Source organism: Acipenser ruthenus, chromosome 52 (genome assembly GCF_902713425.1).
Source record: "Acipenser ruthenus chromosome 52, fAciRut3.2 maternal haplotype, whole genome shotgun sequence".
NCBI classification, from domain to species: Eukaryota; Metazoa; Chordata; class Actinopteri; order Acipenseriformes; family Acipenseridae; genus Acipenser; species Acipenser ruthenus.
The window spans coordinates 8,179,376-8,194,181 of record NC_081240.1 but is presented as its reverse complement, the minus strand read 5'-3'; the positions used below and the strand labels follow the sequence as shown (position 1 = coordinate 8,194,181).

The 14,806-nt window shown below is 43.0% G+C and overlaps 1 protein-coding gene across 1 annotated transcript; it reads right to left on the bottom strand.

The window, feature by feature from the left end:
- Positions 1 to 579: 579 nt before the first annotated feature.
- Positions 580 to 12,560, bottom strand: LOC117432762 (neoverrucotoxin subunit alpha-like). Its single transcript, XM_059016291.1, has 5 exons — positions 12,382 to 12,560; positions 9,360 to 9,480; positions 6,189 to 7,934; positions 2,596 to 2,661; positions 580 to 1,491 (listed from the first exon to the last, which is right to left on the bottom strand). The coding sequence occupies exons 2-5, from the start codon at positions 9,457 to 9,459 to the stop codon at positions 962 to 964; spliced, it is 2,442 nt and encodes an 813-aa protein (XP_058872274.1). The 5' UTR covers positions 9,460 to 9,480; positions 12,382 to 12,560; the 3' UTR covers positions 580 to 961.
- Between the last annotated feature and the right edge of the window lie 2,246 nt (positions 12,561 to 14,806).

Here is a 14,806-nt window from a genome sequence, read left to right as displayed (position 1 = left end):
AGACCTCTCTGTGCTTCCCTATGCTTTACCAGACCTCTCTGTGCTTTACCAGGGTTCCCTATGCTTTACCACATGTCTCTGTGCTTTACAATGCTTCCCTATGCTTTACCAGACCTCTCTGTGCTTTACAATGCTTCCCTATGCTTTACCAGACCTCTCTGTGCTTTACAATGCTTCCCTATGCTTTACCAGACCTCTCTGTGCTTTACAATGCTTCCGTATGCTTTACCACACCTCTCTGTGCTTTACAATGCTTCCCTATGCTTTACCAGACCTCTCTGTGCTTTACAATGCCTAAATATGCTTTACCAGACCTCTCTGTGCTTTACCAGGGTTCCCTATGCTTTACCACACGTCTCTGTGCTTTACAATGCTTCCCTATGCTTTACCAGACCTCTCTGTGTTCTTTACAATGCTTCCCTATGCATTACCATATCTCTGTGCTTTACAATGCTTCCCTATGCTTCACAACACCTCTCTGTGCTTTACAATGCTCCCCTATGCTTTACCAGACCTCTGTGCTTTACAATACTTCCCTATGCTTTAATAAGTAAATAAGAAATAGTCACAGTTAATCAAATTACTTTTATTAAATCACATTGCTAAAATCTGAAAAAAATAAACAGAACAAACATTTTATGGAAATCAAAGAACAAAAACACACACACAATAAAGCAAACTTTTTTTAAAAACTGTTACAGTACTGACTATTGGATGCCATTTTTTAAAATATATATAAAACATAACAATTCTTAAAAAAGAAATTAAATACAGTTACTTCGTATGAAATCCATTCGTTGCTAAAAACAAATAATTCCCCTCATTTCGCTCTGCAGGTGGCGCCGTTTTACCACCTGACTTTCATCCAAAGTTGTGTCAGATTGAACATTCCCTTCACCCGAGGAGTGGAGAGGACAGACAGGGAGTTCAATACAAAGGGTTTCTTACAACACAAAACAGTCTAGTTCAGCTGGCAGATTGTTAAAGAGGAACCATAACAATGAAGCCAAAACCCAGGATAGAGCGGCTCAGTGAATGTGGTTTGGAATCTGTGCAGGAGGGTCATTGTGTCAGAGACGCCATAAAAGGACAGCGTGCCGGCATTAAAGTCCAGATACACTCCTATTCTGGGGTAGTGGGGGGCAGTTATTGCAGTTTCATTGTTATTGTGCACGGCAGTGTAACTGGAATTAGAGCATTCCAAACTCCAGGACTTGTCATTGCATCCAAGGAAACAGGAATCATCCTCTCCTTTCCTGCTGATTCCTTTATATGTGACTCCTATATCAGACCCTCCCCCACTGCACTCAATCTCCCAGTAACAGCGAGTCCCAGACAAACCCTCTCTGCAAAGCACTTGGGGATAGAAGTCAAATCTCTCTGAGTGATCAGGATATCTCTGAGTCTTTCCCCATGTCACCTTTCTGTTCTCTTCAGACAGACAGAGGTTTCTATGCGCTGTGTTGGGGTCCAGTGTGAGCTGACAGGAATCTGATTAAAGAGAAGAGGACGGGTAGAGGAGAGACGGTTAGAAAAGTCAAATCACTGAGAAAATCAACAGTCATTGTCTGCTGCATCCTCACATCCTGTTTATGGAAGGTGTGTGTATTGTTTTAATTATTTTTTTTAATACATTTTGACCACTTTTTTAAACTTTTAAATTGCATTTTCTGCCTCAAGATGGCTTCCCGCAGACCGGCATGGACCTCTCAGAACTACATTTCCCATCATCCTCCTGCTCACTGGTAATTCCATCTCAATCACATATGTGAGCAGGAGGATGATGGGAAATGTAGTTCTGAGAGGCCCATGCAGTTACATGTGAAGCTATCTATAAGTATAAAAAAGTGGTCAAAATGTAAAAAAAAATTAAAAATAATTAAAATAATACACACACCTCACGTAAACAGTTGTAGCAACACATGGGAACATGCAACACAATAAAATACAAAGGTCCTTATGAACCCTTTAAACCCTCTTGCTGTTTGATTGTTTTGTTCATTATAATTCCTCGATCTTATCAAACTTCTTCAATTGGAACTAATCAAATGCAGCTCTGCATACAATTACAGTTCACTTAATGTTCCTACAGGGTATGTGTTGCCATTTTACCCACTCAGACCCCTTGCTTACTAAATATCTTCAATAGAATATCGTCCACTCTTCAAATATCTGTCTAATATTTTAATGAGCAATCCATCCCACAAGTGCAGTGATACTGCAATATACATTTACTACCAGCACAGGATGACTGGGAGGGATAGCTGTTCATTTTACCCCACAACTGGTTTCACATGCATTATACATGTATTAAAAGATGGGATGATTATCTATTCAGGGATACCAAGATATTTAGGGAGAGAAAGGTCTGAGTGGAAAAACAGGCAACAAATGCCCCTCCCCCAGTCATTCTGCATGTATTCATCTGAACCAATACTTGTTGGAGAGGAGTGTAGATTAATGGCTTCACAATTACTAATAAATAATAATAATTGCTGCCCTCAAGCTCCACCCCTCCCTGTTCTGTAGTGTTAGATCTTCTCACAATGGAGTGACACATCTTTCAATCAAATGTTTCAGTGAAAACAGACTTACATTTTAAAAACTCAGCTCTGTTCCTTGGCTCTGGAGCCTGCAGACTGTAAACTGCAACTTCATTCACTGGGCAGAAAAAAAGAGAGAGAAATAGAATTGAAACATACAACAGTCACTGTCTGCGCCGTCCTCAAATCACTCCCTCCTCCCTGCTTCATCAGTCCCTGTTCCCTCCTCCATCCTCCATGCTCCTTCCTCTATGCTTCCTTCTCCCTCTTGAATGCTCCCTCCACCCTCCCCTCCCCCCTCCACCCTGCTCCCACCTGCATCCTCCCTGCTCCCTATTCCCTGCTCCCTCCTCCATGCTGCCTGCTCCCTGCTCCCCCCTCCATTCTCCCTGCTCCCTCCTGCCTGCTCCCTCCTCCCCCTCCCTGTTCCCTCCTCCCTCCTCTATCCTCCCTGCTCCTTCCTCCCTGCTCCCTCCTCCATCCTGCCTGCTCCCTCCTCCATCCTCCCTGCTCTCTCCTCCCTTCTCCACAAGTAATCAGACGTTTTTTTTTGCTGTTTTGAGGCGATCAGCCAATAATACAACCGTTTCCACCCTTTCTGCGTTTTCATTGGTCAGATTATATGTCAGTCACACAGCCTGATGAACCTGCTGAATGTGAGCTGAAGCAATCATGAAACTTCATCACTGAGAGCAGCAGTGGAACGTTATTATAGTTTAAAAAATAATGTTTACACACACACACTGACACACACACACACTGACACACACACACTAGAAATAATATGTTTTTATATTTCTGATAAATAAAACTTAATAATAATAATAATAATAATAATAATAATAATAATAATAATAATAATAATAATAATAATAGGTGTTATACTTATGGAGCGCCGTTTCAAACCCAGAGATACCAAAGCGCTGGGATGTGAATCTGCCCTCACAGCAACGAACATATATAGACATGTTTTATTTTTAATATCTCTTTATACATTTTTCAGCTTCGTGTGATTCTTATTCTTCAGCAGCGTACTGTAAGGTGTCTGTACGCGTATGTTATTAATATAGTTATAACGTTATATTAAACAGCAACACATCCCACAATCCTCTTGGGAGCGCTTGATAAAGAAACCCGTCCAGCCCTCCCTGATCAATCCAAGAGAAACCCGCGTTTCCAACATCGGAACCACCTCGGCAACAGCCGCTCCGCATCCCATCTGAGGACAGAGCTGCATATAAGCCTGTCATATCTGATCCTGTAAGATACAATCCCCTCTGTTAATACAGAGCCTGTCATATCTGATCCTGTAAGATTCGATCCCCTCTATTAATACAGAGCCTGTCATTTCTGATCCTGTAAGATACAATCCCCTCTATAAATACAGAGCCTGTCATATCTGATCCTGTAAGATACAATACTCTCTATTAATACAGAGCCTGTCATATCTGATCCTGTAAGATACGATCCCCTCTATTAATACAGAGCCTGTCATATCTGATCCTGTAAGACACGATCCCCTCTATTAATAGAGAGCCTGTCATATCTGATCCTGTAAGACATGATCCCCTCTATTAATACAGAGCCTGTCATATCTGATCCTGTAAGATACAATCCCCTCTATTAACACAGAGCCTGTCATATCTGATCCTGTAAGATACGAAGCCCTCTATTAATACAGAGCCTGTCATATCTGATCCTGTAAGATACGATCCCCTCTATTAATACAGAGCCTGTCATATCTGATCCTGTAAGATACGATCCCCTCTATTAATATAGAGCCTGTCATATCTGATCCTGTAAGATATGAACCCCTCTATTAATACAGAGCCTGGACCTGTGGCATGTGTCATTTATACAGGAAGCTACCAATTGAACAGTACTGATGGAAAGTGATCCATGCATATTTGATTACATGTCTAAAACAGTAAACTCAGCTCTTAGCAGGACAGGATGGATTCCCCTGCAGGTAAAAAGAAAACGGTGCATTTGAATTCAGTTTCACTTTACTGTCACGTAACTACCCAGTGTAACCATGTTAAATACAAGCAAGCAAGGGATTCATATCATTACTGTACTGTTAGAAAGATGAAACAGGATTTGTTGCCGCCCTGCAAAGTCAGTTTGTGTTTGTGATCACTTTCTTGTTGTTTCTGTCTCTGGTTAACGTGCACATCTGATTACTTTGGCATAAGAATTGACTGAGAAAGCACAGTAAGTGCTTTTTGGAATTCCATTTTGTAAATTGCCAAATAATGTATTGTAGCGTGCACAGGGCTGATAGGCGACGCAATCTGAAAAGACATAAGCCCGATAGATGCTTATGTCTTCATGTGTGATTACGTCACCTACCAGCCCCGCTGCTGCCTTCCCCCGTGCACGCTACACTCTCCCCTGCCAGCCGCGCTGCTGCCTTCCCCCGTGCACGCTACACTCTCCCTTGCCAGAAGGCTGCTGCCTTCCCCCGTGCACGCCACGCTCTCCCCTGCCAGCCCCGCTGCTGCCTTCCCCCGTGCACGCTACACTCTCTCCTGCCAGCCCCGCTGCTGCCTTCCCCCGTGCACGCTACACTCTCCCCTGCCAGCCCCGCTGCTGCCTTCCCCCGTGCACGCTACACTCTCCCTTGCCAGAAGGCTGCTGCCACCCCCTGTGCACGCTACACTCTCCCCTGCCAGCCCCACTGCTGCCTTCCCCCGTGCACGCTACACTCTCCCCTGCCAGCCCCACTGCTGCCTTCCCCCATGCACGCTACACTCTCCCCTGCCAGCCCCGCTGCTGCCTTCCCCCGTGCACGCTACACTCTCCCCTGCCAGCCCCGCTGCTGCCTTCCCCCGTGCACGCTACACTCTCCCCTGCCAGCCCCGCTGCTGCCTTCCCCCGTGCACGCTACACTCTCCCCTGCCAGCCCCGCTGCTGCCTTCCCCCGTGCACGCTACACTCTCTCCTGCCAGCCCCGCTGCTGCCTTCCCCCGTGCACGCTACACTCTCCCCTGCCAGCCCCGCTGCTGCCTTCCCCCGTGCACGCTACACTCTCCCTTGCCAGAAGGCTGCTGCCACCCCCTGTGCACGCTACACTCTCCCCTGCCAGCCCCACTGCTGCCTTCCCCCGTGCACGCTACACTCTCCCCTGCCAGCCCCACTGCTGCCTTCCCCCATGCACGCTACACTCTCCCCTGCCAGCCCCGCTGCTGCCTTCCCCCGTGCACGCTACACTCTCCCCTGCCAGCCCCGCTGCTGCCTTCCCCCGTGCACGCTACACTCTCCCCTGCCAGCCCCGCTGCTGCCTTCCCCCGTGCACGCTACACTCTCCCCTGCCAGCCCCGCTGCTGCCTTCCCCCGTGCACGCTACACTCTCCCCTGCCAGCCCCGCTGCGCCTTCCCCCGTGCACGCTACACTCTCCCCTGCCAGCCCCGCTGCGCCTTCCCCCGTGCACGCTACACTCTCCCCTGTCAGCCCCGCGCTATGCTTCAGAGCGGTATCGGCTCTATGCTTTAGTTTAAAATAATCTTTGAATCCGTGGCTACAGAACGAACCTTCGGACACAGCCCTAAAAAAAGGTATAAGACTCTAACTCAGTGATTACTGTAGAGAAGGGTGATGATAGAAGACATTTGTGACATTTAAAAAAGGAACTAACCACTGACCTGTGTCTTGTGCAGGTGGACTTGTTGTCTTGACTTTGCTGGTTGTGTCACTGCTCACAGAATACCCCAACTTCCCTTCCACTGTGTATCTAAATTCATACTCTGTGTTTGGCTGCAAGCCTGATACAGTGAGGGTCTCTGTTTTATCAGTGCTGGACTGAATTGCCCATTCCTTCTGATTAAGGCACTTATATTCCAGATGGTATTTTAGTTTCTGTTCAGCATCACTACTGGGAGGCACCACCTTCAGAGTCACACTGTCATGAGTGACATCACAGACCTCAGGGACGTCAGGTTTTGATGGGATCTTGAAATGTATGTATTTCGATGCTCCATTTTCATGCAGGAGAATGCAGGCTCCAGGAAACTCCTGGTCTTCCTTAGACATTATGAAGAACTTTGTTTTCTTATTCTCCCTGTTGATGTTCACTAACTCCTGGAATACCTTCAAATACATTTTTATCTTCAGATTAGTTTCACTGCTCACCCATTGCTTGCTCTCCTGATGCAAATACTTACTAGGAGTTGAACTTTGAGTGTTCTTACTCGCTTGGATTTTAAGGTAGTTTTTTAGATCTTCCAGATATGGTTCTGGCTCGTGCAGTGAGGTGAATGTAAAGCAAACAATATTTTCAGTCTCATTGTTTAATTCTTCCTCGTCTAGCTCATTCACAGAAGATACAGCATGTATGTCTTTTAAAATAGCAAGGCAACGTCTCACTGCATTGATTTCTCTTTCTTTGCTGCTCAGCCAATCATGTTGTGCTTTAAAGTTAAAAGGGGAGTCTTCATGATTGTTTAAAATCTCTCCGAGTGACTCTTCCTCTTGCACACCTCCGCGGATGGAAGGCAGCACGGCTGACAGTTTGCTCATGAAATTCAGCTTGTACAGCGTGCCCCTTTGTGTCAGTTGTTGAATCTTCTCATTGACTTCAGGAAACGTTTGGGTAACAATGTCTTTTATCATGTCGTTGCTTTGCATTTCAATTGTATTAAATTGCTCTAAGACAGTTTGCGCAGATGTTACCAAGTAGTCACTTATGTTCCTTTCCAGCTTGGCAGCCCTGGAGTCCAGCTTGATTAACGGGTACAGCCAGACCTTCACGGGCACTGCATTCTCTCCTTTGTCCCCGAGCAATTCTGGAAGAGTTGAGTAGGCTTTCACAGCATCTTGGTAAGTCGATGGGTTAGATTCGAGATGAAAATCTCCATAAAATGTACATTCGAATTTTTCAACTTCAGCTTTTTCTTTTTCCTCCAGGTCAATAGCGCCTTGACCTTTGATTTTAATTTTAGGTATTTTACATATTGCAAGCTCCATTTTTCCGTGGATTTCCTGTTTCTTCTCCTCTGAGGATACCTGCCGGTCGAATACGAAATACGCCTGAGCTCCGTACAGCACAGCGGTGACCACGTGAGTCGCTGTCTTGTCTTCAAACACGCTGGGGTGAGACACTTTTCCTTTGGCCAGGTGATTCATGGTGAGATTCTCAAATCGTGTCGTTGTGTAGTACTGCAGAGTGACTCGGGATTGTCTTGTTGATTTCTTTGTGTCCTTGAAGTACTTTGCAGCTCCACTCACTTGAACCAAACCCCCCAGGAGACTCGCCTTCAGGGAAGCGTCCACTTTCAAAGCAGAAGCCTTCTCTTCAATGGAGTCCGAGGTGCTGACACTGAACTCGGTTATCAGCTGGTTTTCTTTATTTATGCTGCCTTTTAGTTCTTCTGGGTTCCACAAAGTAATTCCTGCCATGCAATCAAGATAAACAACTTAATACATTCATCTCAAGGCAAAGTTTACTTCAGGCTTTAAATTTTCAAACTTTTTTAAAATCCACATTAATGTTCCTGAACTGAGCAGTATGTGTGTGTGTGTGTGTGTGTGTGTGTGTGTGTGTGTGTGTGTGTGTGTGTGTGTGTGTGTGTGCGTGTCTGTATACTGAGCATCCAAAGAAACGTATCACTTATATTTGAGCATCAAAAGAAACTTATCACTTATCAATAGATGTGATTGAAAAATGATAAACTCTGTTTTAGAGCAGGTGCAGTGACTTTCTATTGTGCTGATTAACAATTGACATCACTAAGATGGTGCAGGTGTTGTGACTCTTGGTCTCCCAGTTTGTGTCCTGTCATTGACAGAGTGTGTCTGGTTATACCGTCTCACCAGGTTTGAAATTGCTGGCTGTGAGCACCCAAGACGGCGAGTCACAGCACGCTGCCCTAGTCCAGCCTCCAACATGCCGATCGCACGAAGGCGCTGCTCTCTTGACAGACGTAGCATATTTTTTTTTTCTGTGATTGTCTTTTATTGCTTTTATTCAAGCTTGAAATTGAAAGCTGAAATCACTCCATATCCAGCGTCCAATCAACTGTCTCACTAATTAGGTGATTAAGTGCATATGCTTCAGTCATAGTCACTCAAGTGATTAAAAAGAAACCAAAAACATTTTGTAAATGTCCATAATTTATATACCATTTTTTATAATAGCGATAAGTTTCTTTTGATGCTTGGTATATATATATATATATATACACACACACATACACATATATAGTGTAGCATGCACGGGGGAAGGCAGCAGCAGGGCTGGTAGGTGATGTAATCACACACGAAGACTTAAGCCCGATATACGCTCCTTGCAAAGGAAATGGCTCTTTTGTACAGCGGTATCAGCTCTATGCTTTAGTGTGAGAGGTCCCGGGTTCGCATTCGCCCTCCACCTGTGTGTGGATTGCCTCGCCCTGTGCGATGCTCCTGTCTGCGTTAGCCGAGGTTCGCTACAGTATGTTACAGTAAGTCTGAATATTAGCAAATCTCGAAAATAAACAGAACGCTTTACTGCAGACATTTACTCAAGAATAACCAAGTGCTTTTACCAATAAAGATTCATTAAATAGTAAGATTAACAGGTAAATGTGTGAAAAGCGATCTATTTCTTCATAATTCCAGACATTTACCATCTTACTTGGTAAATGTTGACAGTTTCCGGTAAAACGTAAGATTTTCCAGATTTGAACTTTTAATGTAACATGCAAACTGTTCAGATGCAGAGTGGCTGATTACCCTGCGGGGGCTCCCTATTGAATCTCTCCTGCTCCTGTGCCTCACACTGGTGCGCTGTCTCACTCGTGTGGGCTGAATAAGTGCAAGCAAGGGTCAGCAGTCACCTGGAATGAGGCGATCCTTCCGGCAGTCATACAGCATTCCCAGCTGGAAGGGTCGTCCGAGAGCTGCCATCTCCAGAGTCTCATCCCCTGTATTAGCCATGCTTTATCTGAAGAAGAGGCCCTACAAAACAAGGATTACACATCTGATCAGTAGCTTCCATCTTCAAGAGTAGTGTTGAGAAAGTGAAATTACATTAGAAGACTGCAGCTTTGTAAATGATAAATGTACAGAATGGAAATCAATGTGTATTTTACTATGGATACATTATTATCATGGCCGTAACTAGCTATGACGACACCAAGGTCGTGTCCTCGGTTGTTTTTAATGCTGATGCTCATGTATAAATTCTGGTAAAGTGCAAAAGACTCCTTCATTTCTCTGTCGGTTTGCTGTGTAACATAGATTTGGAGGTTGAATAGTAAAGACCAAGCAGTCATATAAATACTGCAGTGTGGCAATGTGTCCCGCCCCTGTGTGCATATGTGTGTTATATGGTGTATGTTGCATGTGTTAATGTTGGTGTATAGAGATGGTACACAGGATATAAACGGGTCTGTGTTTCACATGTATTTAAAAATGTAGATTTGTATTTAGGCACGAGGAGGGCACAAATCACTTCACGTGCTGGTTAAATGTAATATGTGAGCACGGGGTTGCACAGAATTAATTCACGTGCTGGGATTCAAATGAATAATTAATTAGTAATTGAATCCCAGCACAACAGTATATATAGACACATTTTCATTCACTCGGGGTTGGGTGTTCAGGGCGAAAGAACGGGAGAGAGAGGAGGTAAAAATAATAATAATAAGAAGAAGAAAAAATAATAATAATAATAATAATAATAATAATAATAATAATAATAATAATAATAATAAGTGTTTCTCACCGTGTTTGTTCGTCCCTGTTTGTTAGTGTCTGTCCGTTTTGTTTGTCTCTTTATTTTGGCTACCAGTGCCGTGCCCTGTGTTCTTGTATGTTTACAACCTTTTTATTTTCTGTTCTGTTTATTAAATGCTGAGTGAAACCATTCACTCAGCTCCACCAAACCACACCTCTCTGTCGTTTATTTCCTGGCTCTGGTCTGACGCCACCCCCTCCGGCCGTCTTTGTGACATGCAGCTAGAGCTTGAAACCTAAGCTTGACCTGGTAGAATGTGAGCTCTGGTTCTGGCCCTGATTATCATGTATAGTTGGGGTTAAGCAGTCACTTTAATGTTAAACCCCATTTTTTGTATTTTAATAACTTTGACCCCGTTCGATGGATTTGCTCACAATATTGCATGTGTGGTCTCGTGGGTTCGGTCTCTCGACGTGACCCATTTCGTTCTGCTTGGATTCCGAGATCCGGATAGTGAAAAAAAAAGTTCTAGTTGTTTTTTATTTGTCGCTCACCAACGCCCAAAAGGCTTGTAATTTTGGTCTGAAATTTTCATTCTACAGAAGGGCAGCACAGCTCTTCAAATTAGATGTGACCCGCAGGAGACGATGCGCATAGAACACAGACCAGAACAACCGCAGTGAAGGACTCCCTTGGGGGAGCAGTGGCGACACGGAGGCGAGGGGTGGCAGTGTCCTAGCAAATTTCACTGAGTCACATGACGATTGTAGCGATTCAGAGTGAACAAAAAAAAAAAAAAAACAAGATGTCTGGGGTTTATATTGGTATTTATTGAGGATGGGAATTTCCAACAGTTTCCTATTCGAATACACAGGGCCAACATTTTCGTTTATTTGATTTACCCAAACTCTAGTCCATGCTCTTACACTCCCAAGGCAAATACATATATGTGTCACTAGCAGACAGCATAACACTGTATGTAAGCTGGTAAAGCTGTAAGTTTACTCTTCGGAGGAGCCGGTCAGCTTCATGAAGTGTCCAAACAATGTCCAAGACGACATTTCTTCATTCAAAACTCTTTAGATCCTCAGGCACGGGTTTCTCCTTTTGTTTACTGAGTTAAAATATAGAACTCAATGCAACTTGTACCGAGATGATGTTGAGCAGCAACGCCACAGCGCGTATCTCTTCTAATTAAAGCTACAGTGCATAATGTTGTGCAGTACAAAGCAGAGTCCCAAATAATACTTTTTGCTGTATTCAGAATAAAATAACACATCATATAGCAACCTGCATTTTCTACATCTGTTCAATTCTAACAAATAATACCCTTCATAAAATAATTGGAATAGTGCAAATACTGAAACCTGGACAAAACAATAGAAAATACATTCCAATACATTACTACCAATTACAACTAGCCATCAAATACTGACCTCTGATGAATCAAGGCAAGTTACTTTGTTTATTCAATAACCTGAAAATAATTCAAAACAACGAACACACCTGGCTGTACTTTTAATGGTCAGGGCAAATGTTGACGTTCCTCCACCATTCAATGAGAAAGCCCACAGCACATGTTTTACATTGAACTGCAGTCCAGAGTTTAAAACAACTTTCCAAGTATCTTGCTTTTTCTTATTAGCCGCTGTGTTGTCCTGCTTAGCTTTTAGTATGTCTTTATATTCATCAGGAAGTTAAATTAGCCTTCTAATTTCAGTGTTACCCAAGTTTGGGTTCCTTCTATTATAATTCGACTGAACTCAGATTAATGTTACTGTCTTCAGTCACGTTTCTTTCTAAATAAATCCAAAATAAAATATTTCCTACTAAAATACTTAATAAGAATATGTCAATGCAGAAGCCAATTTAACAAACAGATATGTAATAAAAAAGATAAACTATAGTTTTAATATGTATCCAGGAGGATTTGTTTTAATTTCAAGAGCATTCTCTGTTTTAATTCTCAACTCTCCATTTTACAGCTCAGACTCTACTTTGCAGCATAAAAACTACAAATATGAATCCATAAGTAATTCTGTCTGGTTTGAGTGTATTTTACTATATAAAATAATATATATATATATATATATATATATATATATATATATATATATATATATATATATATATATATATATATATATAAATTAAACAATGCATATTAAAATGTCACTCACCAGACTTCTGAATAATTAAATACAGGATTCAGGTTCAGCAAAGCTCTTGGTTATTTTAGATTAAATATCTGCTAACTTATTTTCTTTTTGAAGATATATAGAAAATAATAAGAAAAGTATTCTTCACAGCTGCAAATTCTGAGGTGACTTTCTTGTAGTTTTCTCCTTTTAACCAAGGCAGCCAACCAGCTGCCAACGACTTTTCCAAAAACCCGCCCACTTCTTCCTGAAAACCCGCCCACTTCTTCCTGAAAACCCGCCCACTTCTTCCTGAAAACCCGCCCAGAACCCACCCATTCAGCAGCATAAGTTGTGACATCGCAATCACCTGTTGTTCCCCATTGTAAACAAATAGTGACTGTGTTCAATTTGATTGCGGCCCGACAGGACTGCGTAATAACAAAACGAACATTTCTGGGAAGTGTAATAATAAAACTGAAGGAAAATACATTTCTTGATAATGGTGGAGTTTAAATAAAAAATCACAAATACAGCCTGAAGAGCCTGCATTGCACATGTAAAGTTACCCATCAGATTACCAGCTCTCTTCATCTGAAACTTGAGTTTATTTTTGCCACACAGAGAATCTCATGCATAAAATACTTGCATATCTGTGGAGCGTCCTTTCCCTTCTGTTGCTCGTATTAGAACGTGTTTATTTTGTCTCGATCATGGCTCCTGTTAATGCTCCTAGTCCTACACTGGGCTAATTCACCAACCTCTCTGCTGCCTTTCACCTTCCTCTGGAGGCCTGGGCTCCAATCTGGGGGGCTAGGGGGCACATACAGACAGACAGATAGTGGGCTAATTCACCAGCCTCCCATTGCTGCCTTTCACCTTCCTCTGGAGACCTGGTGCACTAAAATCCATAATCAAAGTTCAAAGAGGATTTGAGACATTTCATTTGTATCACACAGGATCGCCACGCTATGTGAATTGAAATATATGTGTTCATGGAACTGTGTATATATGGCGTCTCATAATCAAACATTAAATGACCATTAGATGTAAATCTATTGGTTTAAATACTTTAAAATAATACATAAATTAAGTTTGATATATTAATGAATTATACAGTTGTACTGTATGTGACAGATTGTATTTTCTAATGTCTACTTGAGGCCTGAAGGAAGGCTAAATTAATTTGCTAGAAATATATATTTTTTAAACTTAGCTTTTCATACATTTTCACAAACACACAAGCACACTGGCACAGGTGACTCACACACACACACACACACTCACACACACACTGACACACACACACACACTGACACACACACACACACACACACACACACACACACACACACTGACACACCCTGACACACACACACACTGACACACACACACACACACACACACTGACACACACACACACACCCACTGACACACACACACACACACACACACACACACTGACACACACACACACACACACACACCCACTGACACACACTGACACACACACACACACACACACACCCACTGAAACACACACACACACACACACACACACAGTTTCCAGTAACAAGCGATTCAATCTTATCAATGCAATTCATAGATTCTGAGGTTGAGGTTTTTTTTTTTACAGTGGTTCTGTTGTTTTATGACAGCTGTATAATAAATGGAATAGAAAGATGTTACAGAACTGGAACAAAGAAGAGTCTGTTCCAGTCTGATAAACTGCAGGTCAGAGGCTGCTGCCCACATTTATTTTATTATTATTTTATTTTCATTTCATTGGATTTTTATTTGCTTGAAAGCAGTGCAAAATTTGCAATATTAAAAAAATGAGGCACAAGACTGTCCCCTGAAATGTACATGAGGTAATGTACTCCAACTATCCCACGTGTCTCACAGCTCTTGCAAGAGAGAGGCTGTCTCTTTTGTAAAGTGATGTGCTTCTGAAGGGCGTGATCTGTTTGATTTTTTTAGAAAGGAGAAATGCTGTTGTGGCAAAGTGGTTAACAGTGCGTCGCACAGTGAAGAACTTATCTGAAGCAGCAGAGAGGAGCAGCAACTGGCTGTGGTTGAGACGGAAAGATTTTGGCTGGGGATCTCAAGCACAATAGAAAGAAAGAAACGCTGATGTACAGGTAAGTAAGCTGGGCTGAGTTGAGTGGGGGACGGAGGGGGGTGATGCTGGGATGCCAGAATCACCGTCGAGCCCTCTTGAGATGTCGTGGGCTAGTCGACGAAACACTGAGGATGGAAGGTGCCCACTTGAAAACCTCAGAGATGTACCCTACTTAGCTCAATCCAGACGGTTGTCATGCTGATGCGCTGGGGAGGCCGCACTGTGGTTGATCCCCGGAGCCAGCATCGCAGCCGTTGTGTGTGCTGATGCGCCAGGGAGGCAAAATAAGCTGATCCCTGGAGCCAGCATTACACTTCAGCCATTAACACCAGACTGAAGGATATC

Coding starts and splice junctions, on each gene's coding strand:
- LOC117432762 (XM_059016291.1), bottom strand. CDS start 9,459: ATGGCTAATACAGGGGATGAGACTCTGGAGATGGCAGCTCTCGGACGA. Junction 7,935..9,359: donor GAAGGATCGCCTCATTCCAG/GTGACTGCTGAC, acceptor ATTGCATGGCAG/GAATTACTTTGTGGAACCCA. Junction 2,662..6,188: donor TCCACCTGCACAAGACACAG/GTCAGTGGTTAG, acceptor TTTTCTGCCCAG/TGAATGAAGTTGCAGTTTAC.